Source organism: Alligator sinensis, unplaced genomic scaffold, assembly GCF_000455745.1.
Source record: "Alligator sinensis unplaced genomic scaffold, ASM45574v1 scaffold348_1, whole genome shotgun sequence".
NCBI lineage: Eukaryota > Metazoa > Chordata > Crocodylia > Alligatoridae > Alligator > Alligator sinensis.
Genome location: NW_005841932.1, coordinates 341,624 through 357,383, shown reverse-complemented (window position 1 = coordinate 357,383; position 15,760 = coordinate 341,624). Strand labels below are relative to the sequence as shown.

Genomic DNA, 15,760 nt, shown 5'->3' with positions numbered 1-15,760 from the left:
TGAGTGTAGGGTTTTTTGTTTGTTTTTTTTGTTGCCAGGCTGCTGGAGCCAGGCAGGGGGGCCATCAGGGGCAGGGGCTATGCAGGGCAGGGGCTCTGCCAGGAGACCCTAGAGCCCCCACAGTCCCTGTTGCAGCTGGTAAGCATGGGGCTTTTTTTTTTTTTTTTGAAAGTGCCAGGAGTAGGCTAGGGCCAGGTGTGGGGTGGGGCCAGGCAGTGAAGCCATGGGGGCTTCTCCAGCAGCTGCACTGGGGAGTGGCAGGCACAGCTGGAGGGACCACCTGGCTATACCTGCCTCTCCCCACCTGATCCGAATCACTGAATCAGTGCCAAATCTTCAGAAGCTGATTCAGCTGAATCAATTCGGGACAGTGATCCGAATCTCCGAATCTAATCACTGTCCTCCGAATCCAAATCGAATACTTCCCTATTCACACAGGCCTAATAGGTATTGTTGAGTCACTAAACAGCTAACATTTTTGAATTGCAAGTGCCTGTGCCCATGTTTTCTAGTTCATAAGGTACAGGAACATAATGGTAAGATGGGAAAACAAGCAACAAAAAATAAAAAGTAAGGTAACACAGTTAAAAGTTTCCCATCCTAAACATTCTTCAGTTTTTGAAAAACATGAAGGTTCCTAGCCAAAGAACAGAGGTTCTGGGACTATCTTTAAATTGAAGCAGTTGGGACATGAAACCTAAACTCATTTAAAGATGTCTCTTGATCATTTCATGCAGGGATTATATGATACATCTGCTTGCAACAGGGGCTGCATCCAGGCAGTACTGTTGGTACTTAAATTTTTGGGCCTGTTGAAAAATTTCAACTCCTTGAAATTCTTCATCTCCTTGAGACTCAAATATCTCTAACCTAATACTTGGAAGAGAAGACTGCTGGCTTTTGATGTAGAATCTTTAGTCCTGTTATACGACTTAATGGAATTTTTAAAGCAGGGGCAGGTGACCCCTGGCACAAGTGCTAGATCATGGTATGCAAAGGCATTTGCTTGGCACATCCTTCAGGGAAGGAGCCAGGGCTGTGCTGCCACAACAAGGATCAGGCCCCTCAGTTCCCCTAACGTCTGCCCCTGGCACATCAACATCTTACAAGTCAAAGTTATGAGTGTTTTTGGCACTCTGCCCAAAAACGTTGCCAACCCCTGTTCTAAAGCATAAGGCAGCACTTTTGACTACTAGTTCACCAGTCTGTCATTGCAATATTTAGAGACAACCCTTTTCTCTTGTGTTTTTCAGCATCTAAGCTACATGTCTCCTCAAACGTTATATTGGATGGCACAGCTCTAGTGGAACTGTGGATGGCAGTAAGAAGGTTGCTTCTAACAAGACATTAAAGGTGCTGACAGACATGAAATAAAAACAAACCAGCGCTTTAATGAAAGAGGAAGTGCATTATTAGTTTGACCTCGCTCCCCAGTGTCTGTATAGACGGGGCACTTCAGCAGAGCTTTTTGTCACTTTTATCTAATAGCTGATTCAATCAAAAAGCTACAATGAAGTGCCTAATCTATACAGATATTGAACAAGCTGGATCAAGCTAATGCAATGCCTCTTCTGGACATGTGCTATGCTTGGCACGGGAGCATGCCAAGCTGAAAGTAAAGCACTGTTTTTTTCTGTTTTTCATGTCTGTAAGCAGCCTAAGAGGACTCACTCCCCAGCTTGTGTTCTTCTACCTGTCCCACAATTATACTATGGAAAGGAGATCTGAAAAGCTGTTGCAGGCATGGCAGGATAGCTCTGGTGAATATATACAGCTATGCTTTAAAAGAAGACGGGGAGACAAGATTAAAGGGCCAATAAAATGAAGTCTAGAATTACATCCTGAGAGAAGAATTACATCCTGGAGAAGATGTTATTATGCAAAAAGAACACTGATTTAGGAAAATGACAACTGCGTTGGGCCCACCCATCAGCTTGGCAACAATTCTGATGCCCCACAGAAAACAGTCTTCAATGCAGGGAATCCTGAATTGGGAAACAAACGCATCTGACTCTCCGCAGGAAGACTGTCTTTCAAAGAGAGTGACAGATTGACCTTACACTGACTGTCATCAGTGGCCTGCACAGAGCTGGCTGGTTACACAGCACTGACTCGCCTTGTTTCCAGTTGTTAAATTACATTAAAGGACAGCTAAAAATACATAAAATACTTTCCTATTACTTTATCCATGCAAGCAGTTGCTGTAGTTACCAGAAGAGAAGCGTCCCATGAAAACTCCTGTTACGTTTGGTCCACAACACAAAAACGTTTGACAATTAAATGTATTATAAAACCAACTCACTAATGCAGTGTTTGGCTTGGAAATACTACAGAGAATGCTTGTTAGAGAAAAACCCATTTGATTATGAAAACATAATTAATGTAAACATTTCCACTGACTTCTGGTGTTGGCAAATACTTGGGCTTAACCCATCCCCTTAAAAAAGCATTTTCCTTCAAGAATATCTAAAACTTGCACAAATAGGCCTGTGATGCCCTATGTTTCAAATTAAAACGAAATAACCACACACTAATACTCTATATTATCGAGTTACAGGTTATCACAAAAAGATCTGTTTGAAATGCAGTGAGTATAATAATTTAATGACATAAATTAAATACTTAATTGATTAATGATCTCAAGGTCTCTATCGCCATCTAGTGAAAAATCACTACAATTACGACACTAGCCATTTTAGACATTATATTTTATTCACTGGAATCATGTACACAAGCAAAATTCGTACTCCCCAAGTATCTCTGCTGAGGGCTAACCTACACATGCAAACAGGTCTACCAATCATTGTTAAGTTTACATCACACGTCAAGCAAAGCTGATTGAACAAAGCACTATCGGAAGGCATGACTCTTCACAGCACTTAGCCTCTCTAAAAAAATGCTTCTGCTCATTCATGTATTGCTCCCACTCAACAGATGCAGACTTAGGGTCCCCTTTATAAAAATGATTCTTTTCACAGTAAAAAAGGAGATAACTTCTAGCATATCAATATGACTGTAAAATGAAAATGCATAAATTATAGGACTATTTAGTCAAAGCACAATACAAGCGCACAGTATATACTTCTGGAATGTCACAGAGTCAAGCCTGTATCTTGCCAAAATATTACTAATTAAAATTACTTATATACTCAGCTGTCTAGTGCTTTAAACAAAAGTATCCAGCCTTGTGTATCTGTCATACTGAAAAGTCCTACTATTTACAGAGGGGTGCTGTCAGCCACCAAATGGCTTATCACCTTTGCAAAAAGTAGCATTGCAAAGTCTACACTGCACTTATCCTCGAAATGCACTTCCCTCCTTTTTTTATTAAAATACACTGTTATACCTTCTTCAAGGTTAACAAAAATATAAATTAAAAAAGTAACCCAAGTTGTGCCTTAAAGGAAACTATAATTTTGTTTCATGTAAAGGCATACTGAGATCCCACTGACCTGCTTCACAATCTACTGAGACTAGTATCTCAGGACTTCTGAAAACTTACCAACTCATGTGATATATTCTGACCTTTTTAGCTGTCATATGCACCTTTATCACATTTCATAGAAATATATTAGTTTTCTTGGACTTTTCTTTATTTTTTTTCTTCCTGCACCTGCTGATAGTGACAGCCCATTGCTCCGGCTGCTAAAGGTAATATGTTTCATTACTGTTTGTTGATAAGTAGAAGGTAGGCACTAAGAAGTTAATGTAAAAAAGGGTTTAATACTCCATTCTTTCTGGCTAGAATTTCCTAAAAAGAATGATCATTATTTCTATTATTTTAGAAAGAATTGTCCATTGAAAAACTGATCTAGGTAAAAACTACTAATTAAATTATTATTAATTTCCTAATTCACCTTCTGTTTTCCCAGAAAAAAAAAAAAAATCTACAGAAATGGCTAATGTAGTCTATTTTATCAGTACCTACCATACATATACACCATTATGACCCAATTTTCATTCCAAAAAATTCTGAAGTTATTCAAGCACAGTTCATTTTACCCCAATAATAAAAAGACAAGAACATAAATATTATAAATCAAGTTGACAACTAATGGAGCAGAGGTCAAGTCTGACCCTCCCAGCACTGCTGCCGCCCACCCCGAGCCCAGCCACCGCCAAGAAGAGCCTGGCGCAGCCCTGGCTCCAGTCCACAGCTGCAGCCCACCTGCCCCTCCCTGCGCAGATCCAGGAGCACCCCACCCGCAACGAGCTGCAGCTCCGTCCTGCAACCCGCCCCACCCCGGCTAGGCAGTGCCTGCCTCGTCCCCTCCCTCCCACACCACGGGATGGGGGCATTGATCTGCCCCCCGTGCCCATTCCCTCCACCAACAACAGAATTACCAGCTGTACACAGCTGTATCGTAAACCAGATCGGTATCACCTGATATGCCTCCTTAAATACCAGCTATCAGTATTGGCCCCCAAAATTTCTATCGGTGCACCCCCGATTTTAGTATTTGGAGACCAGTACACGAGCTGTGACAAAGTACTAACAGCATTTGAAAAAACAAGGCCCCAATTCAGGCAGGTCGCTCAGTTACATGTATAATTTCACACATACAAGTAGCCACTCAAATCAATTGTCAGCTTAGTACATTGCCAAATCATTTGGTACACTAGCTTACCAACTACTTAAACGCTCTATGAGATGAAGAGTAGCCTTTATTTGGCTTCAGATTAGTTTATCATACCAAAACCAGAAGTAGCATATCAACAGAGGACTCTCATCCATAGATAATGGTTGTATTTACATCTATCTGATTCGTTTACTTTAATTTTTCCCTTTCACCTTCTCAGCATAAAAAAGCCAAAATTAAGTTACAATTACAAAGTAAAAATGAAAGTAGGTAATGAGTCAAAACTGCTCAGCTACTCACTGAAAACTGGGATACTTCATCATTAAAACATATTCATACCTTTTTAATAACTCACCTCTCTCCCTTTGTGTGTCACCAAAGCAGCTAAAGGCTTGGCATAGAATCTGCTGTAGGAAAATCCTAGACAACCATACATGCTGTTAGCTGTAAGCTTCAAAGCCTTCTGCCTGATATCATACTGAAAAAAGAACCAAATACATTTAACAAGATTCACAGTTAAATTCACAATTGCTTCCTGTTCCTATTATCTCTATAAGTTTCAACTGCAGTGAATAGAAGTTTTTCCAGTCTTCTGTGACTACTAAAGGAATCCCTTCTCTTCTGTAGTCAGACAAAGGCACTTAAGATAAAATGAAGCAAGGGGAGCTCTTACATAAGACATACCTGTAAATAGAGGTCAGGATTTAAATGTGGCTGTTTCATCAGTTGCTTCACTTGTCGCCTTCTCTCTACCAGTTTCCTGATCTCTTTCGGCAAAATTCCCATTTCTAGCGATGAGTCTGGTAATTCTGGAATTTCTTCTTCTTCTCCTTCCTGTCAAACAATCAAAATGTTGCTTTGAAGGTAGGCTTTAGCTCTCTTTCTCTGTACTTTTTAGGGAAAAACCCAAGAACGAAGTACTCATTTTTTTGCCAAGTAAAAAAAAGGATATGTACCCATAGACCCCAGTTTAAAATAGCAGACATGAAGGTGTCTTTTATACTTTTCAGCTGTTTAATTAATATGTTGTTACTTAACAGGTTGCACTACTACTCAAGTCCTCGGAAATCCTGGACCTATGGCTGAGGAACTGACAGCAATCAGGCAATAATATTTCCAATGCACTTCAAAAGATGTGGTCCTTGAATACCACACAAGAACCAAAAATAAAAAAGTCTTCAGGGGTACATCAGTGCCAATGCAGAAAGACAAAAACAAAAATTCTTTTCAGCCCTTGAGGGACAAAAGATTTAGACACCAATTCTCTCTCAAGTGATATTCAAGCTAACCAGGGTATGTGGAAAATTGTTCTAACTTTTACACAGAAAGAGGCTAACAGCTTTACAAACCCAGAAGCAGTTCTAGAATTCCTAGAAGGGACTCCCTCTCCCCAGTACTCGTCAAAAAGAACATAGATTTGTAAAATATATCAAGACTGCTATATACTATGATACCTCAGTTTCAATATTCAGTGCAATGACTCGCTCTACATATGGAATCTTTAAAGCACAAAAATGCACGCAACATTTTCAATTGGCTCTTTTCTCCACTGAAGATAATTGAAAGTAATTTAAAAGTTGTCAAGCATTTTCCAAAACAAAAACAAAGCTGCAGTAAAATCTGTTTTAAACAGCCTACTGAAACAGACAAAGTATCAGTAGGATTGCAGAGCTGTGCAACAGGCAACCTTGTGTGTGTGTGTATACACACATACACACACCCCCACACACATACACATATATGCCAACACCCATATATACATGTACATGTACATCCACTCACATATTTACACACACAGGTACACACATCCGCACACACATACACCCACACAAGTACATACACACACACCCTCTCCAAAGATAAATATATGTACATGCATCCACATCTATACACATACATATATATGTACATCCATACACTACCCACAGGTAGATCCACACATATACGTGTGTGTGCATGTGTGTACCTGTGAGTTGTGGGTATATATACATAGTGTATGGATGTACGTACGTGTGTGTGTGTGTGTGTGTGTGTGTGTGTAGATGTGGATGCATGTACATATGGATGCGCCGTAGCGGTGGGGGACAGACAGACCCCACTCCGCCACAGAGGGCACCGCTATGTATGCCCCTATACACACACACATGTACACTCACACAGTATATGTACATATGTATACACACACATATACCTACATGTACACCCACACACATAAATGTACATCCCACACACACATAAGTATACCACACACCCCCACACTCACAAATATACCCACACCCATGTGTGTGTGCACACACACACACTTACACTGACACCCACATACAAGGACACCCACACATCCACTCACACCCACATATACCCACCCACCCTCACCCACATCCACTTGTATATACATATACACCCACACACGTATACCGCCCACACGTGCTCACCCCCTGCACATACGTCCCACACACATACATGTACACTCACACCTGAATATACATCTATAGCTATAGATTCTACACACACCTGCACCCACATGTATATACACATATACATGTTCACCCACACATACACATGTATATCCACACCCACATATCTATAATTATAATAATACTACTGGAGGATTATTTTGTGGGCCCTGAGCTGCAGGGGACCCCAGTGCTTTCCTCCATAGCAGCAATGGCCCCCCAGGGACCGCCTGGGCAGGTTGTCAGTGGGTGAGTGCCTGCGGCGGGGGGGTGCTGCCACAGGGGGAAGCAACCAGGGTCCCCCGCAGTTCAGGGCCTGCCAGCAGCTCACTCCCTGGCTGCAGTAAATGCAGACAGGCTCTCGGGGGTGGGGGGGAGAAAAAATCAGGCCCCTCGCCACTTTTTTTCTTTTCTTTTCCTCAGCAGAGCCTGCCTGTGCAAGCTGCCACCAGGTCACACAGCCCCCAAACTGTGGGGGGATGCGGTGCTTCCCTCCACAGCAGTGATGCCCCCCAGGCAGGATGCTAGGTATGTGGGTGCAGCCCCAGCTCACAGGCAGCACCCACCAGTTTCAACAGTGCACAATGCACTGAAGTCCAGGGATGCTCAGGGAAGCTTAGCCTTGGTGGTCTTCCAGCACCCTGTGCATTGTCCCTGCCAACTTCCCCCTGCCTGGGACCACCTGGGAATGGGCTGGCTGCCCCGGGAAAGAGGCAGGAGGGCGGCGGGAACAGTGTCGTTCAAGGTTGAGAAGTTTTGATTCCGTTACAGCATTCGGTCAAAGGATAACTAAAAATCCTGTATTTAAGGAAATACTTTTCCAATAAACATTTAATAGCAAATATTTTGTGGGTTTCTGCTAGTATATACATATATGTGTACACCCACCTCCACATTTACAGCCCAATTCAGAGGACAGCAATTGGATTCGTTGATTCAGATCACTGTCTTGATTTGATTTGGCCAAATCCGAATCTGAAGATTGGATGCCGATTCGGAGAATCAGTAATTTGGCCATAGACACAGCTTTAAATGTTTTGGGTTTTTTTTACATACTTCAAGGAACCAGGCATGGCTTGGATGGAGCGTTCCACAGGAACGCAGGAGGGGTGCTGCATGCTTCGCGGCGGACCCAGAAGTGGACTGGAAGTGTTTCTGTTCCACTTCTGGGTTAGCCACCAAGCTCAATGCGGACCCCCCACACTCCCGTGGGACGCTGCATCCACCCCATCATCTCAGTGTTCATGAGCTGCCTGGTACCTTGAGGTATGTAGAAAAAACAGTTAAAGCTGTGTCTGCGTCCGAATCGTCGAATCTCTCCGAATCGATTCGGAGGGTCCAGTTCGATTCGTTGAGATTAAAGGGTCTCCAGATTCAACTCAGATTCAGAGATTCGGCCACCAAATCAGGCCGAATCGAATCAGCGACCAAAGCTTCGCACAGCCTTAATTTTTATATAAACAAACAAACATAAACAATTCATGTCCTGGATGTGGGAGCTTGGAATTTCTTTAACAAAATGCAAAGCTGTCAAACCACCAGGCTCACAGCCCTCTAACAAAAAGTAGCATAAAAAGGAGGAGTAAGTCTGGACTCTAGAGTAGCTGCTTTACAAACCTTTTCTGGGACATCTCTTAATGAAACAGCAAAAGCTAATTGAACACTTATGTTGGGTCCTCATTTGCCCAGGTAGATCCAAGCATGTGAGCATATAGCTGGTTTTGAGGGACTTGTGTTAATAATGATTCTGTGGAAATGGGTTAACCCTTTATTTTGTCAGCAAATTATCTAGAGCAATTTAAGAACAGTTCTTCTATCCAGATAATAGGAGAGAGGAGGGGAGGGAGACCCAATATCACTAAAGGAATTAAAAATTCCACACCAAGTAATTGGGGTTTGGGAAAGAAACCAGAAGGTAAACCATCCGGCTAAGATAAATAATTTGGAGAAGGCCTTAAAGCAGGGGTGGTAATTATTTGGGCCGGAGAGCCAATTAAGGAATTTTGGTGAGCTGTTGAGGGCAGGGGGGCAGGGGCCAGGGAGATGACAACTGATTCTGTCTGGCCCCAGGACCATACACCCCACACCCACTGGCAGGGGTGCCAGATAGAGTGGGCAAGCAGGCAGGGTCTCCATGGACCCGCACTTGGGTTCAAGACCCCCACTTGGCAGGGTGGATGAGACAGGGCTGCAGGAAAATAGGGTGCAGGACCAGTGAGCAGGGCCAGGGCCAGGATTGTGGGGTGGTGACAGCCCAGGGCCAAGGCCTGGGGCAAAACCATAATCTGCTCCCCGGTTCCACAGGCAGGGGGCTGACGCTGGCAGCAGCAGTCGGAAGTCTGAGTGCAGAGTGAAATGCCACCACAGTTCACTCTGCTAAGCTGAGTCCAGCTGCTACACCACCCCCGCCCCACCTCCGTACCACCCAGCCCCATGAACCACAGCTGCCAATGTGCCTGAGAGCCCCACGCCCCCTTGGGATAGAGTAGGCTGTACTCCACATCAATTGGCAACTCCACACCTGGGGCAGGAGACGAGTTACACATGCCTAGGCAGGGCTAACGATCCCACCATGGGCCGGACAGAATCACTTGGTGGAACGAATCTGGCCCACAGGCCGTATTTTGCCCACCCCTACCTTAGAGTCACTTTGCCTCTACAGACTACTGCATAAGATATTCCTGCCATAAGGACTTGGATCTTCCCTGCCCTTTTGACTAAGACAATGACTGCTAAGAAATCTCTCTTCATGGACCAACAGCAGTCACAATTAATCCTACTAAAAATCTGGGATCCCGAAAAGGCAGTCTCTCTCTAATTTGTGGAAAGATGTGGAGAAGTTCTTACAGGAGTAAACCAACCACCCCTGGAAAGAAGACAATGTGGCCCCTTTCTAGTAGACGATGGGCAGAAATAGCAATATATAGTTTCATAATATATTTTTAATGGCTCAGGACAGTGGTGTTCAACTTCTGACCCAAGGGCCAAATCCATCCCATAGGGCCACGTCATCTGGCCCACAGGGCTCCCTACAGGTCCAGAAATTTGGAAATTGGATAGCAGCAGATGGATTAATTGTTGTGGATTTCAGTTACAACATTTACACAGCCCACTGCTGTGAGAAGCCTTGCAGATTGAATGATACAGCTTTGTGCACCAGCATAAGGGAGTGGGAGGCAGGGGGGTCCCTCTGCCATTGGATCTGGCACTCAGGGTTGGGCCATGGCTGGATCTCTGGATCACAGCTGGATGGGCCAGCAAACCAACCCCATATGCTGACCCCAGGCTGTCTGGCCCACAGACCTATCCTGCATCATTCATCTGGCCCCTGGGGTCAGAAGGTTGTGCATCACTGCTTTAGGACACAGAAAATCCAGGCTGGTAGCTAATGATGCTTCAAGTATGTAGGAGACCTTCCAGAGTCTCACCTTTTTGGGAAATCTCAAGAGAAGTGTCTCTGAAAAGAGACAAAGAATAGAGAGAAACGAGCTGGAAGAATTAGCCCTTATCTATTATTTCTAGGACATAGCACACTAAATATATTCATCACCAGGACTCCTAAAAAGAAAACAAAAGTTCCTCAAACTAGGAGCATTTAGATCCTAAGGTTCTAAGGGTATAAACAGACATCGCCAAATGAAGCAGATCTGTTATGCCAGCATGTGTCCTAGCATAGCTGGCCTGATTCACTGGCCAATTGGCCACTTTCTTTCAGGGTTGGGCTTCTGCAGCTATTGGGAGAAGAAGCTAGGGCCCAATCCCAAAGGACAACACTATGGGCATGCCTTTGCAAACAATGCTGAGCTTCCCTGATAGCAGAGGAGGACTGATGGAGTCCCAGGGCATATTTGTACAATCAGGGAAACCCCAGAATTTCCCCATTTGCATGCCCAGGAAATCAAACTTGGGGCACACCTATGCCAATGGGGAACCTGCGCAGGCAATCCAAGGGCTACAGAGGCCCGATTCTATGCACCCCAGGAACGAGAATTCTCACCTAAAAGCAAACAGATATCTGCTGCAAAATAGCAGCACAAATTCATCCCACCTATGTCACAGCCACAGATTTTGGGTATTTGTGGGATGACGAGGAGCATGGACATCTGTTCACTAGGCCATTGTACCACCATAAAAGTTTTATGATGGCACAAAAGCAACTTTTATTTCCAGCCCAAGTAACCACATTAACTTACAATTCTTACAAGGATGCTCCAGGGTGCAAAGTGGAAAAGGAAGAGGTATCTTCACTGGAGGCTCTGCTATCCTAGTCATATGAAGAAGGTTGTCTCTGCCTCCACAGCTTCTGAGATTTTTACAGTTTCCTCTTAAGAAGCAAGATATACACTCAGGTGGCACTGAGTCTTCTGAATTACCTATGGCCTCATAGGTGTTTTTCTTTAATATATGTTAGCTCTTGAAAAGTTTTTAACTGTTGGGTCTCCTCTGGAATTACGAAGTACCGCAGCAAGGAGACCATAATTACAGTCCACTGTCTGCTGTCAATGAGACAGTTTGCACAAACACCTAGCTCCAAGTTGCAGTAGCCTCTCAAAGAATGGGATACCCATTCCCAATTCAGACATTTGTATTTAGCCATGACTACATGGTTATTCATGGTGCACATCTGTAAGAAGCCTGGAGGAATGACTTAGGACCTAAGAGACCCAGCTTTTTAGGGTCCTTTTTTTGTTTAACCTCGTTATTTAACCCACATCTGGATGATTTCAGTGGTTGCAAAAACACTTCCTCTCCTTAGAGGACACCCCCCCCCCACCCCGAAAGGGGCTTGGTTGCATCAATTAGACTTCTTTGAGAAGTAGGTGTTTATTGCTTGACTGGATATCAAATACCAATACTACAGGCACAGACAGCAGGCCAAGAGTTGCAAACAATTCCTATTTTCTAGTTTAGCACTCTTGGTGTTCAGTCCTGAAAATGGAGTATACACCAAGGACCTTACATTCTAAATCACACAAATACATTTCAAAGACATAGTTCATGAACTGAACACCTGAATTCTACCCAAGGGTTTGGTGGAAGAAATGGATATGGGAAAAAACCTTGTTGTACAGCCAAAAAGCAAGAAGTGCCAGGCATAAAAAATATCCAAATACGAGTGCAGAAAGAGAACAGAGAATGGCCAGTTTTAAGAAAACAGTTTGGAAGGAACTGTAGGAAGGAATGAGAGCATAAGGGAATGAAACAGTAAGCAAAAGGGAAAGATGTAAAGATTGAACTTGGAACACAACACAGAGGACCATGAAAAGTCCTAGAAAAAGGGATGCATTTTAAATATGGGACAAAATAAGAGGCAAAGGCTGAGGAAAAAAAAAAAGTTTAGTTTGGATGTGATAACTAGACTTGGACAAACATTTTAAGCTGCCGGAAAAAGATTATATAGCAACCTAAAGGAAAAGGATAGGATTAAATGAGAATTTAGCTTTCATCATCCCACACGCATCTAAGATCCCAGGCATGATGATAATTAACAAAAGGAAGTAGTTTGGTTCTGGACAGATGAAACATTTAGATTGATTTAAGAGGGTGGAAGTGAGGATGAAGAGAATTACCTCTCCTGACAGCAAATCAGCTGATATTTTGTAACTGTCTTGTATATACACTTTATCTTAAATTAGGCCAATTTTCCATTAAATGAAATAGCTGCTGAACTGCTACAGTTTAGTTTCCACTTACTGTGGGATAGAGCAGACACAAAAAACAAGCTTAAAATGCTGTCAGTACCTCCTCCCTTCTAAGTCAGTGTAATTGTTTCATCTGTCCAAAGAACTTGGAAGCAAAAGAGGAGATCCCCAGACTGTAAGCTTCTTGAAACAGGGACCACTCTCCTTGAGCGCTCTGTGTCAGTTCTCACTTAGAGGGTGCTACTAAAAATAAAAATGAGTTAGTAGCATAAAAAAATTTAAATGACAGTCTTTGATTTTTTTCTATGCAAACTCAACCTCAAAATCAAAACACTTAGGGCATACAAACCTCTGTTCTTTTCTGCACATCTGATGACACTCTCTGTACTGTGGTAAAGCAAATATTAAACTCCTGGATAATTGAAGGGTACAAGCTGTTGAAATCCAGAAGCAAAATAAATTTGTCATAAAATCCTGAAACAGAATTCAGAGAAAAGGTATAATTACTCAGCCCCTCTCAGTATCTGTTCAATGTACATTAGAACTAGATAAAAAAATTCCACTGACTTTCAGGTTCTAATGCACCAACTGTAAATAAGTATTCTGACTACTGAATGAATTTGTACTGGAAAGAGAATACTTCAGAGAGCAGTGTGAAAAATCTGGGAGAAGTGAATCATGAGACTGTCTTTTCCTGCAGAAACTTCTCAGGTCTCATTCTTCAGAGATGAACTCTAACTGAATACCCAATTGTCAGTATATACTACATCCTGTGTGGCTTAAGAATTACCTTGGAAATCTAGTCTAGATTTCATCCAAGTGATCCAGTTCAGCAGCACAAAGTAATGAATTCTCCAAGTAATACTCTTAAATTGTAACATATACTAATAGCCAGTAATAAAAAAAGCTGTCAGAAGTGGAACGATCCAAACCCTTTTAACTTATCAGGGTTGAACAGATAGCTTCTGTGTTACTGTAGGATACTTTTGTTCAGTTGTCACCATATACAGGAGAAACTATAAAAAAAAACCTTAAGCATCCACAAGCAAAACATACCTATGCATACACAACACAACTACCCCCAATAAAGCCTTATTTCTCCAATACACTAAACAAAGAGAGATACACTACGCTACCAGCAAACACGATAAAATTCAAATGCCTGGGCTGACACGTTGTCTGGAAAAGCCCCATTGCCAGGCCAAAAAAACATACAAAATTACTTATACCTCTATATTCTTAAAAAAAGAGAGATGTACTATATTCTGGAGAAGTCAAACATTTTCTTGTTGATATGCTGTCAAAGAAAATGAAGTTACTAAAACTTACCAACTTTTGGATCCAAGACTAAACCCCCAGCATATGCTGCCTTCTTTCTCCCTGTCTTAGATTTAGTCTGATCTTCAAAGTCTTCATCTTCATCTACCTATATTTGGTATAAAAATTTCCAAAATTTAACTCTCCTTACACAGCAATACAGAAGTCTGAATTTACAAAAGAAAAAAAGAAGGGAGGGCACAGGGGGAGCGAAGCACATGACATAGGTTTGGGAGTTTTATAAAATGCACATGCTAAATGAATATTTTTTTTAGTATTCTGATTAAGGCTCCCTATCTCACAAAATAGCCCAATGTATTACTACTATGAGAATGGATTGATTACACAGGCTTTAAAGAATTGTCATCATGAAACACGGCACTAGTCTATGTTCTCTGGCATTAACACACAACCAATAATGGAGAAACAGCAAATTTATTTTAAGATTATGATTGTTGGGGTATGAGTGTAAAAAAAAAAAACAAAAACAAAAACAAAACAAAAAAAACACACACACACCTTGGAGTAAAAGTATTTTTGCATTTTTTACTTCAGGAAGAAGTCTTCTTTAGGACTTCCATGCTGTTCTGCTGTATTTATAACCCAAATACTATGGTGAGTGGAGTGAAGTGAAACTAATTAATCTATTTTGCACTCAGCTTGAGTAATAAATAAATAAAACCAAAAAGCAAAACAGTGAAATTTAAATTAGATTTAGTTTTTCAGCTTTAAGCCTACAGTTTGTTAACAAAATAGGAAGTACTTTAAAATATCTTTAATCAGATGCTGTTCTTTTAAGGGATTATCTGAAGTTAACTATGAAAGTTTTTCATGTACATCCCAAAGCCATCTGTTATTTTACTGCTTCATATTTGAAATATTGCTCCTAGATAGAACATGAATTTGCCTTTAAGTACAATTTGAAAAAGCCTTAAGTCATCCAAGCTATTCTCATACAGAATTGCTCCCTATGGCACCCTCATTTCTAGTATTTCAGACTACTATGGTTTAAACAACAGCATGGCAAAGGAAGCCAAATACATAGAAGTACACAAATTGAAGGATTATAAATACCACTAAATTAACTGAAGTTGTAATTTCTTCTAACTTTCCAATTTCATTAAAAAATGTATTTGTTAAAAGGACATATTCATCTTAGAGCTCCTCTCTCAGAGCATTATTTATACAGCTCATCTAGGCATGTTTGTTTGTTTGGGCGGGCAGGGGGTTAAGATGGACCAGACAAGGGTTTTTGCAATGGTAAAAAATGACTCAACAATGAGAAAATAATTAAACAGAATATGCATCATTAAATACCAAGAAAGAAAAATATATTCAATTACTGACACTGAAAAAAATGGTTATACTATAAACAAAGTAAGGGGTCTTTTAAGAGAAAAACATCAGTTCTTCGAATGACAGCATCCCTTTACACCACAGACTTTTCAAACAACTTGTCTTATCAATTTTAGTAAAAATTCTGGTTGAACTGATCATATTTCTCGAGCTGCTACAGTTACCTTTAATGTTTTCATAACAAACACGTGCAAATAAAAAGGATATGTTAACATTTTTATAAGGAACAAAAGAACAAAGAGAAACAAAAATAAATTTTGGACCCACCAGCTTCTGCTGAGGCTTTTTAAAAACTTGCTTGTCTGGCACAATATAGTCTCTCTCATAAAATGCATGAAGAAGCAAGTACTCATTACGTTCAGATCGCCCACCCATCATTGTCCTTGACTAAGAGGAAAAAAATAGAAGAATT

The 15,760-nt window shown here is 41.6% G+C and overlaps 1 protein-coding gene and 1 non-coding gene across 2 annotated transcripts in view; both read right to left on the bottom strand.

Moving 5' to 3' along the window:
• POLA1 (DNA polymerase alpha 1, catalytic subunit) overlaps window positions 1-15,760 on the bottom strand; it is a 319,768-nt gene that overhangs the window by 256,259 nt on the left and 47,749 nt on the right. Inside the window, exons 22-26 of the mRNA XM_006019568.2 lie at window positions 15,616-15,735; window positions 14,005-14,101; window positions 13,025-13,149; window positions 5,265-5,414; window positions 4,936-5,058 (exon numbers count right to left, since the gene is read on the bottom strand). Coding sequence (XP_006019630.1) covers window positions 4,936-5,058; window positions 5,265-5,414; window positions 13,025-13,149; window positions 14,005-14,101; window positions 15,616-15,735 — 615 coding nt within the window. The remainder of the gene's footprint in view (window positions 1-4,935; window positions 5,059-5,264; window positions 5,415-13,024; window positions 13,150-14,004; window positions 14,102-15,615; window positions 15,736-15,760) is intronic.
• On the bottom strand, window positions 13,581-13,717 carry LOC112549576. Its single transcript, XR_003093043.1, has one exon.